At 40.2% G+C, this 20,233-nt stretch overlaps 1 protein-coding gene across 1 annotated transcript; it reads right to left on the minus strand.

Moving 5' to 3' along the window:
- Positions 1 to 7,958: 7,958 nt before the first annotated feature.
- Positions 7,959 to 18,752, minus strand: LOC121372307 (zinc finger protein 569-like). The gene is made up of 2 exons (XM_041498601.1): positions 18,634 to 18,752; positions 7,959 to 9,712 (listed from the first exon to the last, which is right to left on the minus strand). Exon 2 carries the CDS (start codon positions 9,699 to 9,701, stop codon positions 8,181 to 8,183), a length of 1,521 nt encoding a protein of 506 aa, XP_041354535.1. The 5' UTR covers positions 9,702 to 9,712; positions 18,634 to 18,752; the 3' UTR covers positions 7,959 to 8,180.
- Between the last annotated feature and the right edge of the window lie 1,481 nt (positions 18,753 to 20,233).

Below are 20,233 nucleotides of genomic sequence, written 5' to 3' on the forward strand. Positions count from 1 at the left end.
GAGGTGATTCGATCTTACGATGCAAACACTTTACCAACTGATCAAGATACCGCCCTCAGGGAGTGATGGGGTGAGAGAGTGAAACAGAGGGAGTGAGGAGGAGGAGGAGAGAGAGAGGAGAGAGAAAAGAGGGACAGAAAGGGAGGAGGTGGGTGAGGAAATGAATCGTAAATGTAGTAGGCTAGGTACGGTCCTAAAGGAAAGGTGAAAAGGTGAAAGGTGGAGAGAGAATGAAAAAATTATAAACATTTAAAACTACATTCCCTGGAATATTTTTATTATTTAAGCATATAGAACAGAAAATCCAATTACGTTTGGTGCATATATGACGCCGCACTCCGCATTGGTTTCACTACGCTGGCTTATCCAGGTCAAAAACCAAGCCATGATTTTGAAAGTGGAACACTTTTGACGGGCTCGTACCGATCTCGGTTTTCATTGACTTATCACAAGTATAGAATTCCCCAACAAGAGATCACGTGAGATTTCGCAATTTTTGAACAAATTTAACTGTTTTGATTGAGGGATCGTCTCATATCTCCAAAACATATTTATATTCATAGAGGTATGGTACAACGCCTTTCCAGGTGTCGGTGAGTGGGGTATTTGCCTTGAAATTTTGACAGTGGCCAGCTGTTGGCATACGCGTTACATGTAAGGGGGTGTTACTAATTACGTAACGCTCTAGAGGTAGAGGAAGAGAGTACTGTGTTCGATTTACGTAACATTTTTCAAGACTATATGTTATTTTTATTCATTACTTAGACCTAAAAAGGTGTTTTTTGGAAATGCGTGGTCAGTCTAGGATCGATCCCCATCGGCGGGTATACAAAAAGACCATGGTATATGATATCCTGTCTGTGGGATGGTACATATAAACAATCCCTTGCTAAAACAAATGTAGCGGGTTTCCAAGGCGCGTGTGCAGGGATTTCAGCGGGGTTGGGGTTATAGACTGTGTTGAGCGAAGTTTATATGGGGCCATGCTCCCCCACCCCTCCCAAAAAAAAAAAAATACATTTCGACCACCAATACCCTCCCCCTGCACATGCACCCTATTCCTCTCTAAGATTATATGTCAAAATTAGACATCCAACAGCAGATGGAAGGAAAGATAGGATATGTTTTATTTAATGACGCACTCAACACATTTTATTTACGGTTGTATGGGGTCGTATTATTATTAAATCAATATGCTTTATCGTTGATGTCGTTACCCCCCCCCCCCAACTTTACCCTTTCCAAACGAAACAATATTTATTTGAATTTGTCGATTTTAATACGTAAAATTAAGAAGTGAAAACGTTCATTGTCTACTTTAGTATATTTTATTTTAAAAATATATACATGATTAATGTGTTACTAGTATACAAACTAAACTTTGAAAGTTCTACTAACACTTTATAAAATATCAATTCTGAAATAGGAAGGTATGACTGTCGATAATATGTTGTCAACATCAAACCGGTTTTAACTAAAGACTCTAGTACCGTATCCTCAACCGAACGTTCTTCGTACAGCGCAAGATTTCTCTTTTAATTTTTGGGACGAACCCTACACTTTAAAATCGGCAAACGCACGTGTTAACTGAAACTAACAAGAGGCTGTCGTTTGTGCTTTGCCGTGCTATGGTGGTACCATCTTCATAAATCAAGGCTAATATTCGTTCCTCGTATTCAGCCTTGATACATGTCGTCAAGAAATCGTGCCACAAAATGCTTAAATTTCATTGGATGCGATGAGATCTGATTGCAACGAATCGCAACGCTCCTTATAGATTCTCTTGTTATTGTAAACAAAGATGGCAGCGTAAGCGTCCGTAGAAACGTGTCGTGTTTGTCACGATGTTAAAAAAAAAGGTTTCGGCGGTTAATTTTTGATATTGCTTTCAAGATTGTCACATGTTACCGATGCTGTGATTGGTCAGCGATATCATCGTGTAAGGGACATAATCGGTGTTACAAATTTTCTTCCAATAGAGGGCGCTAGTAGTGGATATCAGTAATCTTGACTAGATATATCAAGGCTGAATACGAGGAACGAATATTAGCCTTGATTTATGAAGATGTGGTGGTACAGGCGACGAATCAAGCATATACGTTTGACGATATCCGTTCATAGCGAACACACACGACTTTTTTAAAAGTGCATTTGAGCTTGTATTTCACATTTGTACATGATGTTATAATATGGTAACCAGAGAATGTAACTTTAAGATATTTCAGAAAACATGGGACAAAACCAGATGTTTATATATATATATATATATATATATATATATATATATATATATATATATATATATATATATATATATATATATATATAATGGTTATTTTAATTTTGGTTTTATTATTACCGGTATTATGTTTGTAGTGCCAAATGATCCGTTGGGACGGTGGGAAGATTTTACCATCCCATAACAGTTTGTATACCAAAACGTTTTTTTCCCACAACGAGTGGGTCCCGACATGATCATGGTGAAGGGATATTGCAAACTTAGGGATTACTGTAGTGGTAGTGGTGGTAGACCGTTGGTATGTTTTTGATAAAAATGTCTCAACATGGCATCTCTCCTGAAAAATGTGAACTCACATTTTGGACATGTGGTCTGTATGATGACTCAAAGTGAAACGACGTTGTCTGTTTTACGTACATATTCCGTACATATTCAGAGGAAGCTGTTGTAACGCACCCTGTCACGGGCGCAGGTGTTGATTTGCGCCGTCTCCTTCGTCCAGTATAGGAAAGGGTTGGGGGGGGGGGGGGGGGGGGGAGGGGGGTATTTGTGGTGTTATTGAATTTGACAGTGTTCCGTAGGATAAGTCCAAAGTAAAACATTTGCGCAATTTCGTGAAATAATTTTGGCGCATGATTTTGAACGATTCTTTGAAAGTAAATAGTGAGCTATTTTCAAGAGTGATTTTGACTTAGTTGGCCTCATTATAGCTCTTTCACAGGTTTTCTGGTCCAAGTGACTCCTTTTGTAGTCCGTTTAGAAATGCCTCTTTCGTTTCAAGGCTTTCCAACCGTACCACTTTCTTGTTGTTTCCGTTTTAAATCGGCCTTGGCTTGCTACACCACCTGTTGCATGGGAGAGATTTGTTTTATTCCTCCCCCCCCCCCCCCCCCCCCCCCCCCCGCCACATGGGATCGTAGAGTTCTAGACATCGATCCACACTGTACATGATCCGACTTTCCCGCCCCGCCTAGCGAGGTTGATGTTTGTCGCGTGCTTGCAGCTTGTAGAAACGGGTCCACTTGTTCACGTCGGAGACGTACAACTTGTACTGATATGATATGTTGCTTTTCTGAAGGTTCTGCACGAAATGATGTTGGTCATTGTCATAGGGTTTAACGTGCACATTCAACAGACTAAAAATAACTAGCTTTCATAAACAGAGCAAATCACTCCCGAGGCAACACAACGGACAGCTTCCAGATAAAATTCATCAAGTTAGTACTGTCAGGTGCATCCCACCATGGGAACCACAATTGGACAATGTAAAGATCTACAGATTGGTCCAACACCTCACCCCTGGAGAGGAACACAGTGAACCATACAAACGAGCCCTGACAGTGGCCGTGATTGATGAACAGTACCCAGAGACATCATGGACACAGGTATATACTGATGGATCTGCAACAAATGCAGTGGAGAACGGAGGGGCTGGAATATACATCACAGACCCTAGTGGCCACCGAGAGGAGGCACATTTTCCTGCAGGGAAACACTGCACAAACTATGCTGCAGAGGTTGAGGTTCTCATTCTTGCTGCCCACATCATCAGCACCAGAGAGAACTGCTCACATGTCGTCTTCCCGACAGATGCTCTCTCTGTCCTCCAGGTTTTTGAAAACAACAAGCTTGACAGACTTTCAGAAGCCCTACATCCTATCAGCAATGTCAAACAAGTCGTGTTACAATGGATCCCTGCTCACTGTGGGATACCAGGAAATAAAAATGCTGACAACAGGCAAAACTGGGTGCAGCTAAAGAACAGGATAACTGGTTGGCATACGAAGAGATGAAATCTCATATTAAATCTCTATATAGACCTCCCAAACAAAGCAATGATTATTACCTGCTGTCCATCAGGAACAGGTCATCATTTTCCGATTAAGGACTGAACACAACAGGCTGAACCAGCATATGCATAAGAGGTTCCGGCTGGTCCTGTGAAGCAGAACAGACGACCGAACATGTCATTCAAGACTGCATAAACCTACAGCAGCTGAGGGAGACTACCTGGACAACTACAACTCTCCAGAAGAAGCTGTACGGCACAAGAAGTGATCAACAAAGAACAGTATCGTTCAGTCACTGCTGGTCTCGACGTGTAGTCAACAAGCGAACGAAAAGAAGACGTGCATTCAAAACAGGCTGTTGTAAGGCACACCTTTCATAGGTGCAGGTGTAAAATCAGCCGGCTACTCCATGCAGGACATGGATGGGTTGGGTGGTGGGGGTAGGAGACGGGCTCACCTGCGCAAGGGAGCACAAGCAGCCTGGCCAGGCTCGGTAGCAGGCTGGGTAGACGATGCTGTCCAAAAACCTTTTACTTATGTATACACACCGTCTCACGCATGTGCATAAGGTACGGTTCCTAATAGGAGAGTCACTTGGAATTTGTATGTGAGTGTGATACTTATAGTATGACCGGTTTGTGCCCACCTCCCAATCATAAATCTGGACTCGTAATTTACAGACATACCGACTATCATTTAAGTAAGCGAGCTCCGAAGAAACGTTTGAATACATGACCAAAACATTTCCCATACCACTCACAAGTGCCACAACTCAAAATCACAGGGAAACGTCCTGGGCGATAGGGCATAATATAACAAAACAAAACCGTACGTGTTATTCACATTTTTATTTACAACACACACACACACACACACACACACACACACACACACATGAAAAATAGCACACGCGTGTCTGAAACATTTAATGTCTGAACACATTCTTCACAGAGGTATCTCGGGGACAGCCTGTAATGTTCCATCATTGGATAATCTGCCTTCATCGATAGTCGCGAAGTCCACAACAGTAACATGCGACAGCATCGTAGTCTACAGTGTAGCCTAATAGAAACCGGCAGTGGCAAGTTTCTACCACAAATGTCGAGGTGGTTGGGAAATGGGAATTTGTTTAACGTGCACATTCAGAGCAAGCTGTTGTAGCGCACGCCTGTTCTGGGCACAAGTACCGGCCTCAGCCGGCTCCTCCGTCCAGGACAGAAAAGGGTCGAGGTGGTTTCACTCAGCATCCTATTTATAGACAGCCTGCACATCTCCAGTGATCAGTGACCACCAATTGTACGACTTGATTTGATCTGACCGAGGTGGTCTACATTCAAAATGAAAGATAACAATGACGTGTGTTGTCTGAATACTCGTCTTCTAGTTATATCTGTTATGACTGGTGATACAAATATTTTCAACATGTTCAGATACTTGTTGTGAGGGTTAGACTGTAAAAACAGTCACAATGAGCCAATAACAAAAATTTCTAAATTATCCCCTTTTTATGCTCTGGGTCTGGCCTACATGGTGGGTTAATAGGACAAGGCCGGTGGCCTTAACTAAGTCAAGGTCACGAAAAAGTAGGTCATGGAGCCATATAAGTATCCTTACTACTAATTATAAAAAAAACCCTGCTCTAATAGTGAAAAACACGCCATAATGTTTAAAAACTAAGGTCCGTAACTTAAAGATCTACATAAAAACAATTCAGGAATGTCGTCTGCTCAGTTTGAAACTACATTTTCTCGTTTGTTTGCTTTACTATTAAATCCTTACAAAACGGATCTGTCGACTTGAGACAGATTAACGAAAGGATAATAAAATATAGTTTAGCAGGAAAAACTAAATATAATTTAAAAATCCATGCGTAAGACGATATCCTTCATTATTATGTATTGCTGATTTATTATTTATGTCAACACAATCTGGAATTATCGACAAGAAACACTGTGATGATACGAGGTGTAGTTATTTAGATATGTAGGTACTACTACTATGTTTGGAAGTAGGTACAAATGCATGTGCACTTGTGTAGACTACGTATCACCCAGGCGCGAATTGAAGGGGTATATAGGATGCTGGAGGTTCGCACCTCGTGAACTTTGAAGCACCAGTAAATACTTTGGTTTAATTGGAGATGTACTATTTTTATCACCTCGGAATTTCTCTGGAATATCACCTGCCTATAATGTATGTTAGGGTACTTTGGCATATTGAAATGTGGATGCCATATGTATTTTCTCTCCAAATCTTTATGTCATAACATACGCCCAGACGTGAGCAGAAAATTATGCAGGAACGGGGGTCTAGACTGAGTCTAGCAGTTTTTCTAGGGGGTTTGGATCATGCTTTCTAGGAAAATATATCAGAAAAATACAATTAGCTTTCAGCAGGGGTTTTGACCCCCAACCTGCACTTGCGGTTTTTTCAAAATAAAATAAATTACAGATTTAAAAAAAAAAAAATTAATGATAGGACAAGATTATATTGAGATCATATGGTATCAGTTTCAGGTTTTGACATTAATATACTCTTCAAAAGAAGAAACGCAAAACCACATTGTCGTAACATTTGGAGAATTGATTTAATTATTGAATGGTGAGTCCGATAATTACCAAATGTTGCAGGATTGTTCACAATTCACTCTAGTCCATTGTGAATAAGTGACAGGACACACCACCAAGGTCAAGGTCATCTGGAGTCAATACCGGGTGTGGCCTCCGCGTGTGTTGACAACTGCCTGGCACCGCCTGCCCATTGAAGCAACCAGAGTACGGATGACGTCCCGGGGGATGGTGGCCCACTCGGCCTGCAAGGCTGCTGCCAGCTCGGGCAGGGTCTGGGGCTGTGGTTGTCGCTGTCGGAGGCGTCGGTCCAACTCGTCCCATAGATGCTCAATTGGGTTCAAATCCGGTGATATCGATGGCCAAGGAAGGACATTAATGTTGTTGTTCTGTAGGAAAGCCGTTGTGAGACGTGCTGTGTGAGGCCTGGCATTGTCATGTTGGAACACTGCGTTGGCGTTGGCCATAACTGGAACGATGTGTGGCCGGAGGATCTGGTCAATGTAGCCCTGTGCATTCAGGTTGCCCTGCACGTGGACCAGGTCAGTTCTGCCAGTGTGTGAGATGGCTGCCCACACCATGACACTACCCCCGCCAAATCTGTCCACTTCCTGCACGCAGTTTGCCGCATAACGTTCACCACGACGCCTATACACGCGACATCTTCCATCATGACGTCAGAGCAGAAATCGGGACTCGTCACTGAACCACACCCGTCTCCATCGCAGTTGAGGCCATTGTCGATGAATCTGGCATCACTGCAGTCGGAGTCGACGGTGTTGTGGTGTTAAGATGACACCTCGAACTGGACGTTTGGCACGAATTCCTACCTCACGTAGGCGGTTCCGTACGGTCTGGTCGGATATCCTGCGCAAACCTGGTATTGCTGCGGCTGTGGAGGTGGCAGTAGTCAATCGTTCCCGAAGGTGGCGTACCCGGATGTAGCGGTCCTGCCCGGGGGTAGTGACCCGTGGTCAACCGGATCTAGGGAGGTCACGTGTTGATCCATGTTGCTGGTAACGGTCCCACAGTCTGGAGATGGTGCTTGGGGACACATGGAATGCCCTGGCAACGGCCGTTCTGGATTCGCCTGCGTCTAGTCGGCCGATGGCATTGTTTCTCTGCGGTTCACTGAGACGTGGCATGTCCTGGATTGTCAACTGTCGGCCAGATACAGAGGCCAGGCAAGCGAACACCCTGCACTTTTATACTGTCGGTGTTCATGTTGCACGTGCAGACAACGCACGTGCAGTGGTGATATGGTTTGCACGTGGCTGCGTTTTTGCGAATATTCACATTTTGGAACTTTATTGTACAGTAGCTGCGTTTTATCGAATGTAACCGTGGGAATGTGTTTGGGACATGCAATGATCTTATATTCACAAAGCATGAACCGGTAGGAAACATAAAATCGGAGTTATAACCCATTTGTACCCTTTTGCGTTTCTTTTTTTGAAGAGTATATATCCTACTAGTCACCAATTCTTAAGAATTACTGATACCAAAATATATGTAGACTAATGATTAATATGACAAGTAGGAACTATTATACACCACATTTGTTCAGTGTTAGACAGAACATGCCTACTGCATTTCCTTACACACATTTGCTGTTGCACGCAACACTTCAGCCTGCTGTTCAAATGCCACGCGTTTCTTTTGCTCCTCCATACAGTATGCCACCACCTCTTCATTCCCAATTTGAACGGGTGTGGTATAATTGGTGTAATCTTCGAGTAACACGTCATTCTGCATGTCCGATACGGACTGCATTGTTATGGCTGATGTCTTAGAATCAGCTCCAGGGGCAGACATTTCTCCTTTTCTGATGTGAATGCGCTTATGGCGCGTCAGATGTGAAATATTGTTAAATCGCACACCACAAATCTCGCACTGGTTTGGTTTTTCTCCCTTGTGCGTCCGTATGTGATTCTGTAATGCAGAATATCCACTCAACACCTTTCCACATATGTTGCAATCGTATGTTCTAAATCGTTGTAGACACACTATCTTGTGTCTATGATAAAACACGCAGTCAGTGAAGTGCTTGCCACATCTGTCACAAAGGTAATTGGTTTCTCCATTGTGCCTTTTCATATGTGAATCAAGTCTTTTTAGACTTGTCAACTTTTTGCCACAGTGACGCCATGGACACACAGCCCTGATTGGCCATTTCCTGACATGCAGCTTCCTATGATTGGTCAACAGTTTGAAGCTGTCAAATGATTCTGAACAGTCTACACAGTCGAAGGCAAGAGATGTGCTGCCTGACTTCACATCACAGGGTAAACCGGACGAACCTATAATGCTGCTTTCTTTACCAATGTTTCCCGATGTGACCAGAACAGGTTTCGACTTGCCATCCATGTCTATGTTAACCAAATAATTAATAATGTCTGAAGATGATGTAGAATGGTCAGCCACAGTAAATGTTACACCTTGCTTTTTAGTAGTTACTTGTGGATCTTCTGGTGCACTAGCCAGAACAAGACTGCCTTTAATTGGTAACATACTGGTAGCGTTCAGAAGACTATATGATCTTTTGGATTTAGGTGAATTAGAGTCTTTTGTTTTTGAATGACTAGATGGAACCTTTAGTTCTGGAATCTTTGGTGCTGGAATCTTTGGTACAGACAATTCCTTTTTAATGCTACTGGCATCTTGCTGACTTATTGCCATTTGTATCAACTGTTTCAAACACGCAGAAGCTGGAAATTCATCAACATTGTTTAGTCTAGTGTCATCCGTATTTTGTTTTTCAATCTTCTTTTTACTAGCGCACACTTGGTGAGATGCATTTCTATGCAATTCTAAGCCGGACCGTGTGATAAATCTTTTATTACACTGGGTGCATATGTAGGGTTTCGATTTTGAATGCTTCCTCCTATGAACATGAAGACTGGGTTTTTGACTAAAGGATCTTTGGCACCTCTTACACTTAAAATGTTCCCATTCCTTACAACCAGCCAGATCCCGCATGGCAGCACTCGCTAAGCTCAGAGTCGTGATTCTCTGTGTGTGCTTTTGGCACACATCACACTCATAGGTCTTGATAATTTTGACAGCTGATAAGGACCATCGGCGCTTTGCATTTCTTGTCAACATTGTTGTTAAATCTGCAAAATAAAACAGAATGTGTAAAAATCACACAACAGAGAGAAAATTTCTGTCATGCAAGCTAGAAAAAGCGCCAGTTACAAATCCATTTGAAATAATTTTGTAACATTTAAGGAATTGGCTCATGCAATAGATGCCACATTTCTAAATAATTAAATTACTTGGTTATTCAGAAATAGTCAATTTATTAAGCTATACATTTATGTTTCTACCAGCAGGGCTATCTCTGGGTGAGCAAAACAATTTGCCAAATTGTCTATTAAACTTCAAACATTGCAGAAATTGTCAGCTATTTTCTAAAACATGTCAATTATTACATGAAATTATTTCGCCAAATTGAAATAAAATTCTCCAACTTCTTTCAAAATTTGCAATTGGTGAATTTGGCGAGTGCCAGAGCTAGCCCTGACCAGAGATGGCATGTATATAATATAAAATATAGATGTGTACAATAGCTTAAAAGAATGTGAGCAAACAGCAAAGGTAAACAGCAAATAGCATACACAGCCCTTCTAATTAACCACAGTCACTGACATTCATTCATTCATTCATTTGTAGTTATTTTCGTGCTTTTAAGGTTCCAGTATGCTGTCCTGAGCACACATCTAGACAGTCTGTTCAGTACAAAGGATTAATGGTTAGTTTGAGACAAATCGGTGCAGTGGCGTTACACGTAGCCATTGAGACATTAAACTTGCTCTGGGTGGGAGCCGGTATCCGGAGGCGAATCCTGTACCTACCAGCCTTAAGTCCGATGGCTTAACCACTACACCACCGAGGCCGGTAACTGCCATGGAAGCCGTATGTAGTTTTGGTTATATTTTCTTCTTTTTTCATTTTTGAAATATAATTACATTATGTGAATGATCAAAATGTAAACAAGAGTACTGGTGAGGTACATGATACGCCCATCCCGAGTTTGATGGAAAACCATAGATGTTAATGAATATGTTATGGGTATGATTCAATTCTAATACTTTTTATGTACATAATGGGTTACACCAATAGAAAATAGGTAAATTGAAATTAATTTGGCAAAACCCATCAATTCTTAGAGGCTTACAAAGCATGTAGTGTTTTCCCTAGCTTGTTTTAGAATGGTGCAGCACCATACCTCAATAGTCTAGCACCATCTTGCCTAAATCAGCACTATGCTGCCCTGAGATTAAACAAGCCTTTTTCACTAATTAATTCAAAATTGCCTTTATAAAATACCCAAAAAGGTATTATTAATTAATAAAATATGCCTTTTATATCTTTTGCCATTCATTTATTAAATCAAGCACATAAATTACATTAATGTTTATTTCAATTAATTTTTGTGTATTTTTAATGCCTTGCCCAATTTCTAGGGAAATTACTAGCATGGCTAACCTTTAATTAAATCTCTTTGGTATTAAATATATATATATATCGTTAATATATTTTTAAAATAAACACACACACTCATTAGCCAGAGTACTCTGTTGTTTGAGAGTTAGAAGACATTTGGACGGTTATGATAGCTCTCTCAGCCAGAGATAACTCAACAGCAAAAACACAGAATTGCTGCCTACCACTGGCTAGGCAAAGATATCCACTCTAATACAGCGATAAGCCTATGTTTGACACTAAATACACTTACATTAATCATTTTCGAGTTCGTTGGTAAAATTGTTTTAACATATTAATCAATCTAATACACACACTACAGGAAGAAAATCGTCAGCACCTACATATTTCATATAGTGTGTGTATTAGAGGGTTAATAATTATGTGAAATATGTGTTTTCAAAAATGATCTAAGTAATGATATTTAGCGTCAAACGTAGCGTTATTGTTGTATTAGAGCGGGAATCTTTGCCTACAGAGTACTGTGTGATAGGCACTAGGCAGCAATTCTATGTTTTCGTTATACAGTTATTGTAGATTAATCAATAGTTGAGCATGTTACATTTTTTCTACAGCTCGCAAACCAGTGACATCACATTTATCAACAAATGATAAAACAGCACTTGCTGGTCTAAAATCAAAATCATTTTGATCAGTGATATCTTCTTTTTTGAGGGGGGAGGGGACGTAGCCCAGTGATAAAGCACTCGCTTGATGTGCAGTCAGTTTGAGATCAATTCCCATCAGGCTATTTCTTGGTCCAGTCAGCGCACCACAACTGGTATATTATAGGCCATGGTATGTGCTATCCTGTCTGTGGGATGGTCCATACAAAAGATCCCTTGAGACTAATGGAAAATGTAGTGGGTTTTCTCTCTACATCTAAGACTACAAGTCAAAATTACCATATGTTTGATATCCAATAACCGATGATTAATAAATCAATATGTTCTAGTGCTGTCGTGAAACAAAATCTATATTCATTTCTTTTTCATCAGTGAAAAGTCAGTTTTCTCCAATACCAAATATAAGTGTCCAGAAACGAAACAAGAATGTAGTGCACGATTATTCGTCACGTTGTATACTACTCAAAAGAATTTAAGGGTCAGACGATATTTTCGACATTATTTTCTGAATGTCAATTATATTAGCTAGACCATAATGTCACGCATGGTATTGTTCCATTTTGACGAAAGTGGGTCTAAGCAACCCATAAATGAATTAAAATCCACTGTCATTGACACTGTCGACTAGTTCTAATGGCGAAAACATGCTTACATTTGCACGTAAATTAGGGCGAAAGCGAAAGGTCTGCTAAGTGCCCATAACTTGCTTTTTCACAAAGCGCTTCATTTGCACGCTTTGCATGTGTATTCCATGTTCCCAATGCTGAATTTCCGTATAATTGGAGCTTGCGTTCGTGTACGGTGCACACTTCAAATTCGACAATGGTACGACGTCAACGGACTATCGAAGATCGAGGAAGGGCTATTGCTTGGCTTCAGGATGGCAATACGCAAAGAAATGTTGCTCTGAGACTTGGTGTCAGAGTGTCGTTGGCCGACTGTGGCAACGGTACCAAGTAACGAATTCTGTTCGAAATCGTCCACGTTCGGGAAGACCCCGAAGCACTACAAATAGAGAGGACCGCTACATCACCAATATGGCTCTACGTCAATGCACGCCGATTACGTGACAATCTGCGGACTGCGACTGGAACTCGAGTGTCTGATCAAACCATACGCAATCGTCTGAGAGCCAATAATCTACGCTGCCGTCGCCAGGCTGTTCGACCACCACTCCCACCACGTCACAGAACGGCCAGACGTCACTGGTGCACACTTCATCTGCGGTGGCAACGTGTTCAGTGGGGTCGAGTGATGTTCACTGACGGACCGGCCTCGGTGGCGTCGTGGCAAGCCATCGGTCTACAGGCTGGTAGGTACTGGGTTCGGATCCCAGTCGAGGCATGGGATTTTTAATCGAGATACCGACTCCAAACCCTGAGTGAGTGCTCCGCAAGGCTCAATGGGTAGGTGTAAACCACTTGCACCGACCAGTGATCCATAACTGGTTCAACAAAGGCCATGGTTTGTGCTATCCTGCCTGTGGGAAGCGCAAATAAAAGATCCCTTGCTGCCTGTCGTAAAAAGAGTAGCCTATGTGGCGACAGCGGGTTTCCTCTAAAAACAGTGTCAGAATGACCATATGTTTGACGTCCAATAGCCGATGATAAGATAAAAAATCAATGTGCTCTAGCGGCGTCGTTAAATAAAACAAACTTTTTTTTTGTTCACTGACGAGTCCAGGTTTAGTCTCCAGTTCAACGACGGTCGGGTTCGTGTCTACAGACGTCCTGGGGAGCGCTTCGCTGACGTTAACGTTAGACAACGTCACCGGTTCGGTGGTGGCAGCGTCATGGTGTGGGGCGGCATCTCTATCCACCACAGGACCCCCCTCTATGTGGTGGATGGCAATCTGAATGGAATCCGCTATCTGAATGAGATTATCCGGCCGTTGGTTCTCCCAGGCCTTCAGCAGATTGGCAGCAGGGCAGTTCTGCAGGATGACAATGCCAGACCCCACCGCGCCAGGGTGGTAACGGACTTTCTCAGACAACAAGGTATCGCCAGGATGGATTGGCCAGCATATTCGCCTGACTTGGCCCCAATAGAGTAGGCCTGGGACGAATTAGGCAGGAGAGTTCGGGATAACCATGCCCCTCCGGCCAACCTTCATGATCTGGGTCAACTTCTTATGGCAGAGTGGCGGGCCATTCCGCAAGAGTTCTTCAGACGTCTGATCAACGTCTGATCGAGTGTATTCGCGCCAGGGGTGGATTCACACACTATTAAACGAATGTTCTAATGTGTAAAATCCATGTTTGACAACCTTCAACTTTGACAGCATGTCATGTGACTTTCTTGTATACAGTGACGTTTATTTGTGGTTTTTTGTAAATATGGAACAATAAATTAAATTTTTGGTGTAGTTTACATCATCAATCTAATACACTCTGAAACTTATTTGGTTATAAATTTTTGACCCTTAAATTCTTTTGAGTAGTATACATCAAAAGTGGGTTCTATTTAAAAACTTGCTTTGGCAAATGAAGGAAGGAAGGAAATGGTTTATTTAATGACGCACTCAACACATTTTATTTATGGTTATATGGGGTCGGACATATGGTCGGACATATGGTTAAGGACCACACAGATATTGAGGGAGGAAACCTGCTGTCGCCACTTCATAGGCTACTCTTTTCGATTAGCAGAAAGGGATCTTTTATATGCACCATCTCATAGACAGGATAGCACATACCACAACCTTTGATGTACCAGTCATGGTGCACTGGCTGAAGTGAGAAACAGCCCAATGGGTCCACTGACTGGGATCGATCCCAGACCGACTGCGCATCAAGCGAGCACTTTACCACTGGGCTACGTCTTGCCCCTGTGGCAAATGAATTCGGCCGTAAATATTAATAACAAATATTGTGTTATATGCAGCAAGAACCAACTATTTAAGTAATTAATATTTTTTTTATTTCTTATCGGTTACACTTGTTTACTTTACAGTTTGTTCTTAGGACTATTGATTAGTCCAAGATATATCTTATGGCAGTGAGTGATCATAAGTGTCCAAATGTCCATCTATAGTCCATCCCACAGGGATCGCTTTTTTCATACTATGAAATCTGGCACGAGTTCGACACGTACCCACCTTTCAATGGTTAAGGTAGTTTTAGGTATAGGGTTAGGGTTAGTCTTTCGAGCCTTTGATGTAAAGGGGTACAGGTCGAACTCTTTCCTGAAATCTACTACAAGTACAAGTTATTTATTTCTCTAAATTGCACATAAAAATAGCATATTTTTGTTATTTCCAAAACACTTTGACTTTTGTTTTTATGTCAAACCAAACAATTTTTTTTTATAGAATGATGATCATTGGAGTAGACCGGTTATTAAACAGGCGTATGCGCATAACAAAACAAATAAATAAAAATAGAACCACTGCAAATCATCTTTATTACCCGATATAATGGGGTGTGCCTGGGGGTTGAAGGGGAGAGGGCAAATCAACAAATAGTTGAGGGGCAAAGAGTGAGGGCGAACTGAGATTTAGTGGGTTTTTGTGCTTTTTTGGGGAGAGGAGAGAGGATAGTTACGGTACTGTAACGGAAACTTTCAGCGCTACGTTATCCGAACTTATCGTATCTAGTAGAGACCGCACCGGAAGACTGGTAGCGCCACTCACATCCGTTACACCATTGCCGAATGCAAGGTTTGAAAAGCACATGTTAGTTAACGTCTATAAAACATTGATTGTTTAATATTGGAAAAATACCAGTACTTGTAACAGGTATAATTTACATTGATAAAATTTTATAACAAATATTGAACTCGTGTTACTTGCCACTTTACGTTTTATTCAGTGGCAAAGTTAAAAAGTAGCGATATCGCATTTAATTATTGAAAAATAGTGTTGTCCTTATTGCAAGTATTTATTTTTGTGAGGTAATTATATTTAATTTATTACTCTTGCAGTACATGACAAAATTTAGATGTTTTGATTTATTGTATAACTGTGATCGCCAGTTAACAACATCTTCCTGTTTGTCTGTTTACTACAATCCAAGATGGCGGATATTTGTTTACATTTTCAATGATTTGTTATTATGAATACATTTATTGTGGCCCTGACATATCTGTTGTTAGAGAATCACATAAAAATAATCCCTATAACCACATCTTTATAATTAACGGATGTAGGACAAAATGTCACTGGAAAAAATGTCAAGTCAAAATATCAACTATTAAAGTGGAAGGAAGGAAGGAAATGTTTTATTTAACGACACACTCAACACATTTTATTTACGGTTATATGGTGTCAGACATATGGTTAAGAACCACACAGATATTGTGAGAGGAAACTCGCTGTCGCCACTTCATGGGCTATTCTTTTTCGATTAACATCAAGGGATCTTTTATATGCACCATCCCACCGACAGGATAGTACACACCACAGCCTTTGTTACACCAGTTGTGGAGCACTGGTTGTAATCAATTAAAGTAGTACCCAGGTAAAAATGTCAACTTTGACATTATACTTAATGTGTAAAAAAAACTTTTTTAAATCCTAACCATGTATTCTACGACTTTTCGTTTTACCAATTAAACCACTGTTTGCACACCTTTGACAGCACTAAATATGTATATAATTGTCTCAATAACACAGCATGGGTGATGTAATTTTGTTTTTTAATGCCACTAACTTATTTTTTAAAAATCAAAGACAGGCTGGCTAATAAGCCATACAAACAACAATGAAGCATTCTCTAATTATTCCAAAAGTTGTAATTATGACGAAACTCAATTTCCCAAAACCTAACACATACATCTGTTATCTCTCTTGCTCTGTCCTTCTTTTCCTCTCTCCTCCTCTTTCACGGTCTCATTTCTCTCTATCTCTCATATATAACACACACACACAAGTTGACATTTTGACAGAGATACATTAATGGTACACATTTTGTCCTCTTACATATTGACCATTGACCTGTATAGGTATGTGAGAAAATTCATATTCAGTTGATTGCAGTGCAATTGGTATCATTGAAAAGAGCTAGAAAAGACATTTAAAATGATCTTTGAATTGTGATGATAGGATAAATATTGAGGGTGCTATGGTATTTTGAAGTCGCCTAATTTAAGGTGGTTTTCGTCAATTGATTTACATGTAAAACAAAGAAACACTGTGACCATTTTCTTTAAAAATGTGCTTCAAAATGCCATACAACCCTTCATCTGTATCACTGGTAAGAAAGACTCCCACCACTAAGAGATGGGTTATTGCCTCTTAAAATCATCTTATCACAATATCAGTCATTTTAATTCACTAATAATTAATTAATTACCTACCTTAATTACTACACCCGGTAAATAGAGGTAGTCCCATTCTGAAAAATGCCCATAACTTCCTTAATATTTGGAATATTTCAACAAAACCTGCACCAGCAGACAGCTATCAAAAAGTTCTATCAGATGGGTCTATTCTCACTTGAACAATAACATTACTGAATTACTGAGCATAGCAATGCATGCCAAAAAAACCATTAAGGAAATAATTCCAATAAAATGTGCATCAAGTGAGTACAGGATCCAGCAATCTTTCCCAAATTGAAATAATGGCGAAACTTTAGAGACTTACCACAAAAATATTAAAACGAACATAAAAACTGATGAAAATAAACCATATGTAGAAAATAAACACTGAGCACATGGCTAATTTCAATGTAAACAGTAGTCTGGACCAATCAGGTGGCAGCATTTGGGTCATGTGACCTAATTTCGGGTCGCATGCACACTTTTAGAACAAAACATGCCAGACAAAATCATTAACCATCGGCATTATTAAATCCCAAATTTCAATGAAATGCATATCAAAGTCATCTTTGCTTGTTAATAAACTATTCTGATTACAATTTGAAGAATTCCAATGAGATTAACCATCATTATTTTGAGGTTGATTATCGAAGGTTTGTTGACAAAACTGCCCATCAACGGCTTGGACACCCGATCCTGCTGCTGGTATAAATCAGTGGCTGTATGTAGGATTGCCTTGAAAATCGACATAAAGGTAGAAAAGAACACATACTACAGGTCTATATAAGTTTGAAAAGAGTCTTTACTCACTTTTCGGTAAATCGGAGGCATTTTTTATTGGTTATGTATACCGAACTTTTAACAGACGATTTGTGAAACTTCTAGGAATCTTATGGAAATAAATCGAAGACGAGGCAACTGCTGAAAATGTAAACTACGTCATCAGTATAAGTGTAGATTTTCAACCTTGTGCCCACGACCCAGAAAATGCACTTGAAAGTACAGCATTTCCTCTGCCCGCTGCACTGCGATCAACCCAGAAACCAGGTATTTGACCTAAGCATATGCGATGCCTGGGGCCGATTCTCACATACCTAACCTGTATATCACTTTTTCCATGGCCGACTGATGCTCTTTACTCTGTACAATTGAATGCTGTGATAATGCGGGTAACGAATGAGGAGTTACATATAGCACATGACGAGTTACATATAGCACATGACGATGATGGTAATGTTCATTTGTAATGTACAAATGAGTTTTATTACATTCCAATTTCCACATGTTGTATGATATATGCTTATTCAACAAAATGGCCGTTTGCTTATGTTGAACCCTTTTTGGGGGTGGATGGGTATTATAATGACCAATTAGTCGATTATACTGATTATATTAATGGTACTGAAGGTATTTCATTTGAAAATAATGAATACATTCCTACAACTTTGAGTGTGCCAAACTTTTTGGGTTTTTATTTTATATTTCCAAACATAGTTACTTACCCTGATTACCCTGAAAAAAAAGTGTCCGCGGTCCCAATATCTAGAGGGAGGAGGGCGAATTGACAATTTGTTAGTGGCAAACAAGCTTGGGGTAGAGACGTCTGGTACTTTTTGGAACGACAATCGGAGTATCTCTGCTTCGAACTATCAAGTTCTACTTACTGAATAACAATGATAGTACATCAGACTAAACAAATTCTTCTTTTTGTTAGCAAATTTAAAGTCAAAACACTACAGGAAATAAGGTAGTCTCGTTCAAAACGGACGAAAGCAAAATATCTGATCGGTCTGATTCTTTCGGATAACCTCGTCCATTTCCGTAACAAATTAATTAAAGACACATTCTCAAAGTTTCACAATAACAACTTTCGGCCAAAATCACGTATTGACGTTTGCTTTGGAAATGTCATAATTATACCTTCAACTATATATATATATATATATATATATATATATATATGTGTGTGTATGTGTGTGTATGTGTATGTGTATATATATATATATATATATATATATATATATACACATAAGATTAAAATACATTTTGAAAAATATACTGGTAGAAAAACAAATATATTGAACGATGGAACTAGGCAGTAGGCATGTTTAGTTGAGGCTGACACTGTAACTTACGCCAGCAGGATATTGCTGACAAGTTTGCTAACTTTGTGCAACATATCCATCTCTGACTATTCTATCTATGTCATGTCATGCCATAGGGTTTTACGTGCACATTCAGAACAAGCTGTTGTAGCGCACGCCTGTCGTGGGCACAAGAGCCGGCCTTGGCCGGCTCCTCCGTCCATGACAGGAAAGGTGGGGGGAGGGGAGAGGAGGGACCGCCTGCACTGGCAGGTGCAAGGGAACACCAGCAGCCCGATCAACTCGGTAGCAGGCGGGTGGGGGTAGTGGTGGTGCTATGGAATTTGAATGGAGCAGTTAAATGCCAAAGAGAAAAGGGTGCGCAATTTTGATCGAGGGAATTTGGCGCAATTTTGACGGTCGGTCGAAAGGTATATTATTATTCTATCTAGAAAAAAGTAGCTAAATATAGTACGTACTAGCTCATTTGGTAGACATTCTAATTAAAATTAGCTCCACTATTACATGTGGATCTAACAGCAGCCAGTTGGAGCTCATGTCCACCAATCAAAACCTTACTTGCAGAATCATGCCAGTGATTTGAAAATAATTTGAAAACATTCCGAATTATCCTGAGGGTATACGATATGCTTCATGTGAATTACGAATGCCTTATTTAGACCAGTAGAACTAATTTTAATCAGATTGCTAACAACACTGAGTAGTCTCCAATGTCCAGGTAACATTTCGTCTGTAAATAATCATTTAAATATTGACCAATCACACTTCGCCTTTTATAACGTTATTTGGGAGCATACAAATTCTAAAAATATCGGGCGAGTCTATTTTAGTGGCCGCAGTACAGCGAACCATACCAATACGTACGGGATGGGTTATAAGTCTTCAATTTTACATTAAAAATTATTTATTTATTTATATTAAAAAAAACCCCCCAACTAAATCAGTCTTCAGTTTTACATTACTAATTATTTATTTTATAAAATGAAACATGTTTTAAGGCATTCGTAATTCACACGAAACATGTCGTATACCCTCAGGATAATTCAGAATTGGCATGATTCTGCAAGTAAGGTTTTGATTAGTGGACATGAGCTCCAACTGACTGCTGTTAGATCCACATGTAATAGTGGAGCTCATTTTAATTAGACTGAATTGGTAG

The sequence above is a fragment of the Gigantopelta aegis genome, chromosome 4 (assembly GCF_016097555.1).
Source record: "Gigantopelta aegis isolate Gae_Host chromosome 4, Gae_host_genome, whole genome shotgun sequence".
NCBI lineage: Eukaryota > Metazoa > Mollusca > Gastropoda > Neomphalida > Peltospiridae > Gigantopelta > Gigantopelta aegis.

Bases quoted from the DNA above. Each gene is read 5' to 3' on its own strand.
- LOC121372307 (XM_041498601.1), bottom strand. From the start codon at position 9,701: ATGTTGACAAGAAATGCAAAGCGCCGATGGTCCTTATCAGCTGTCAAA.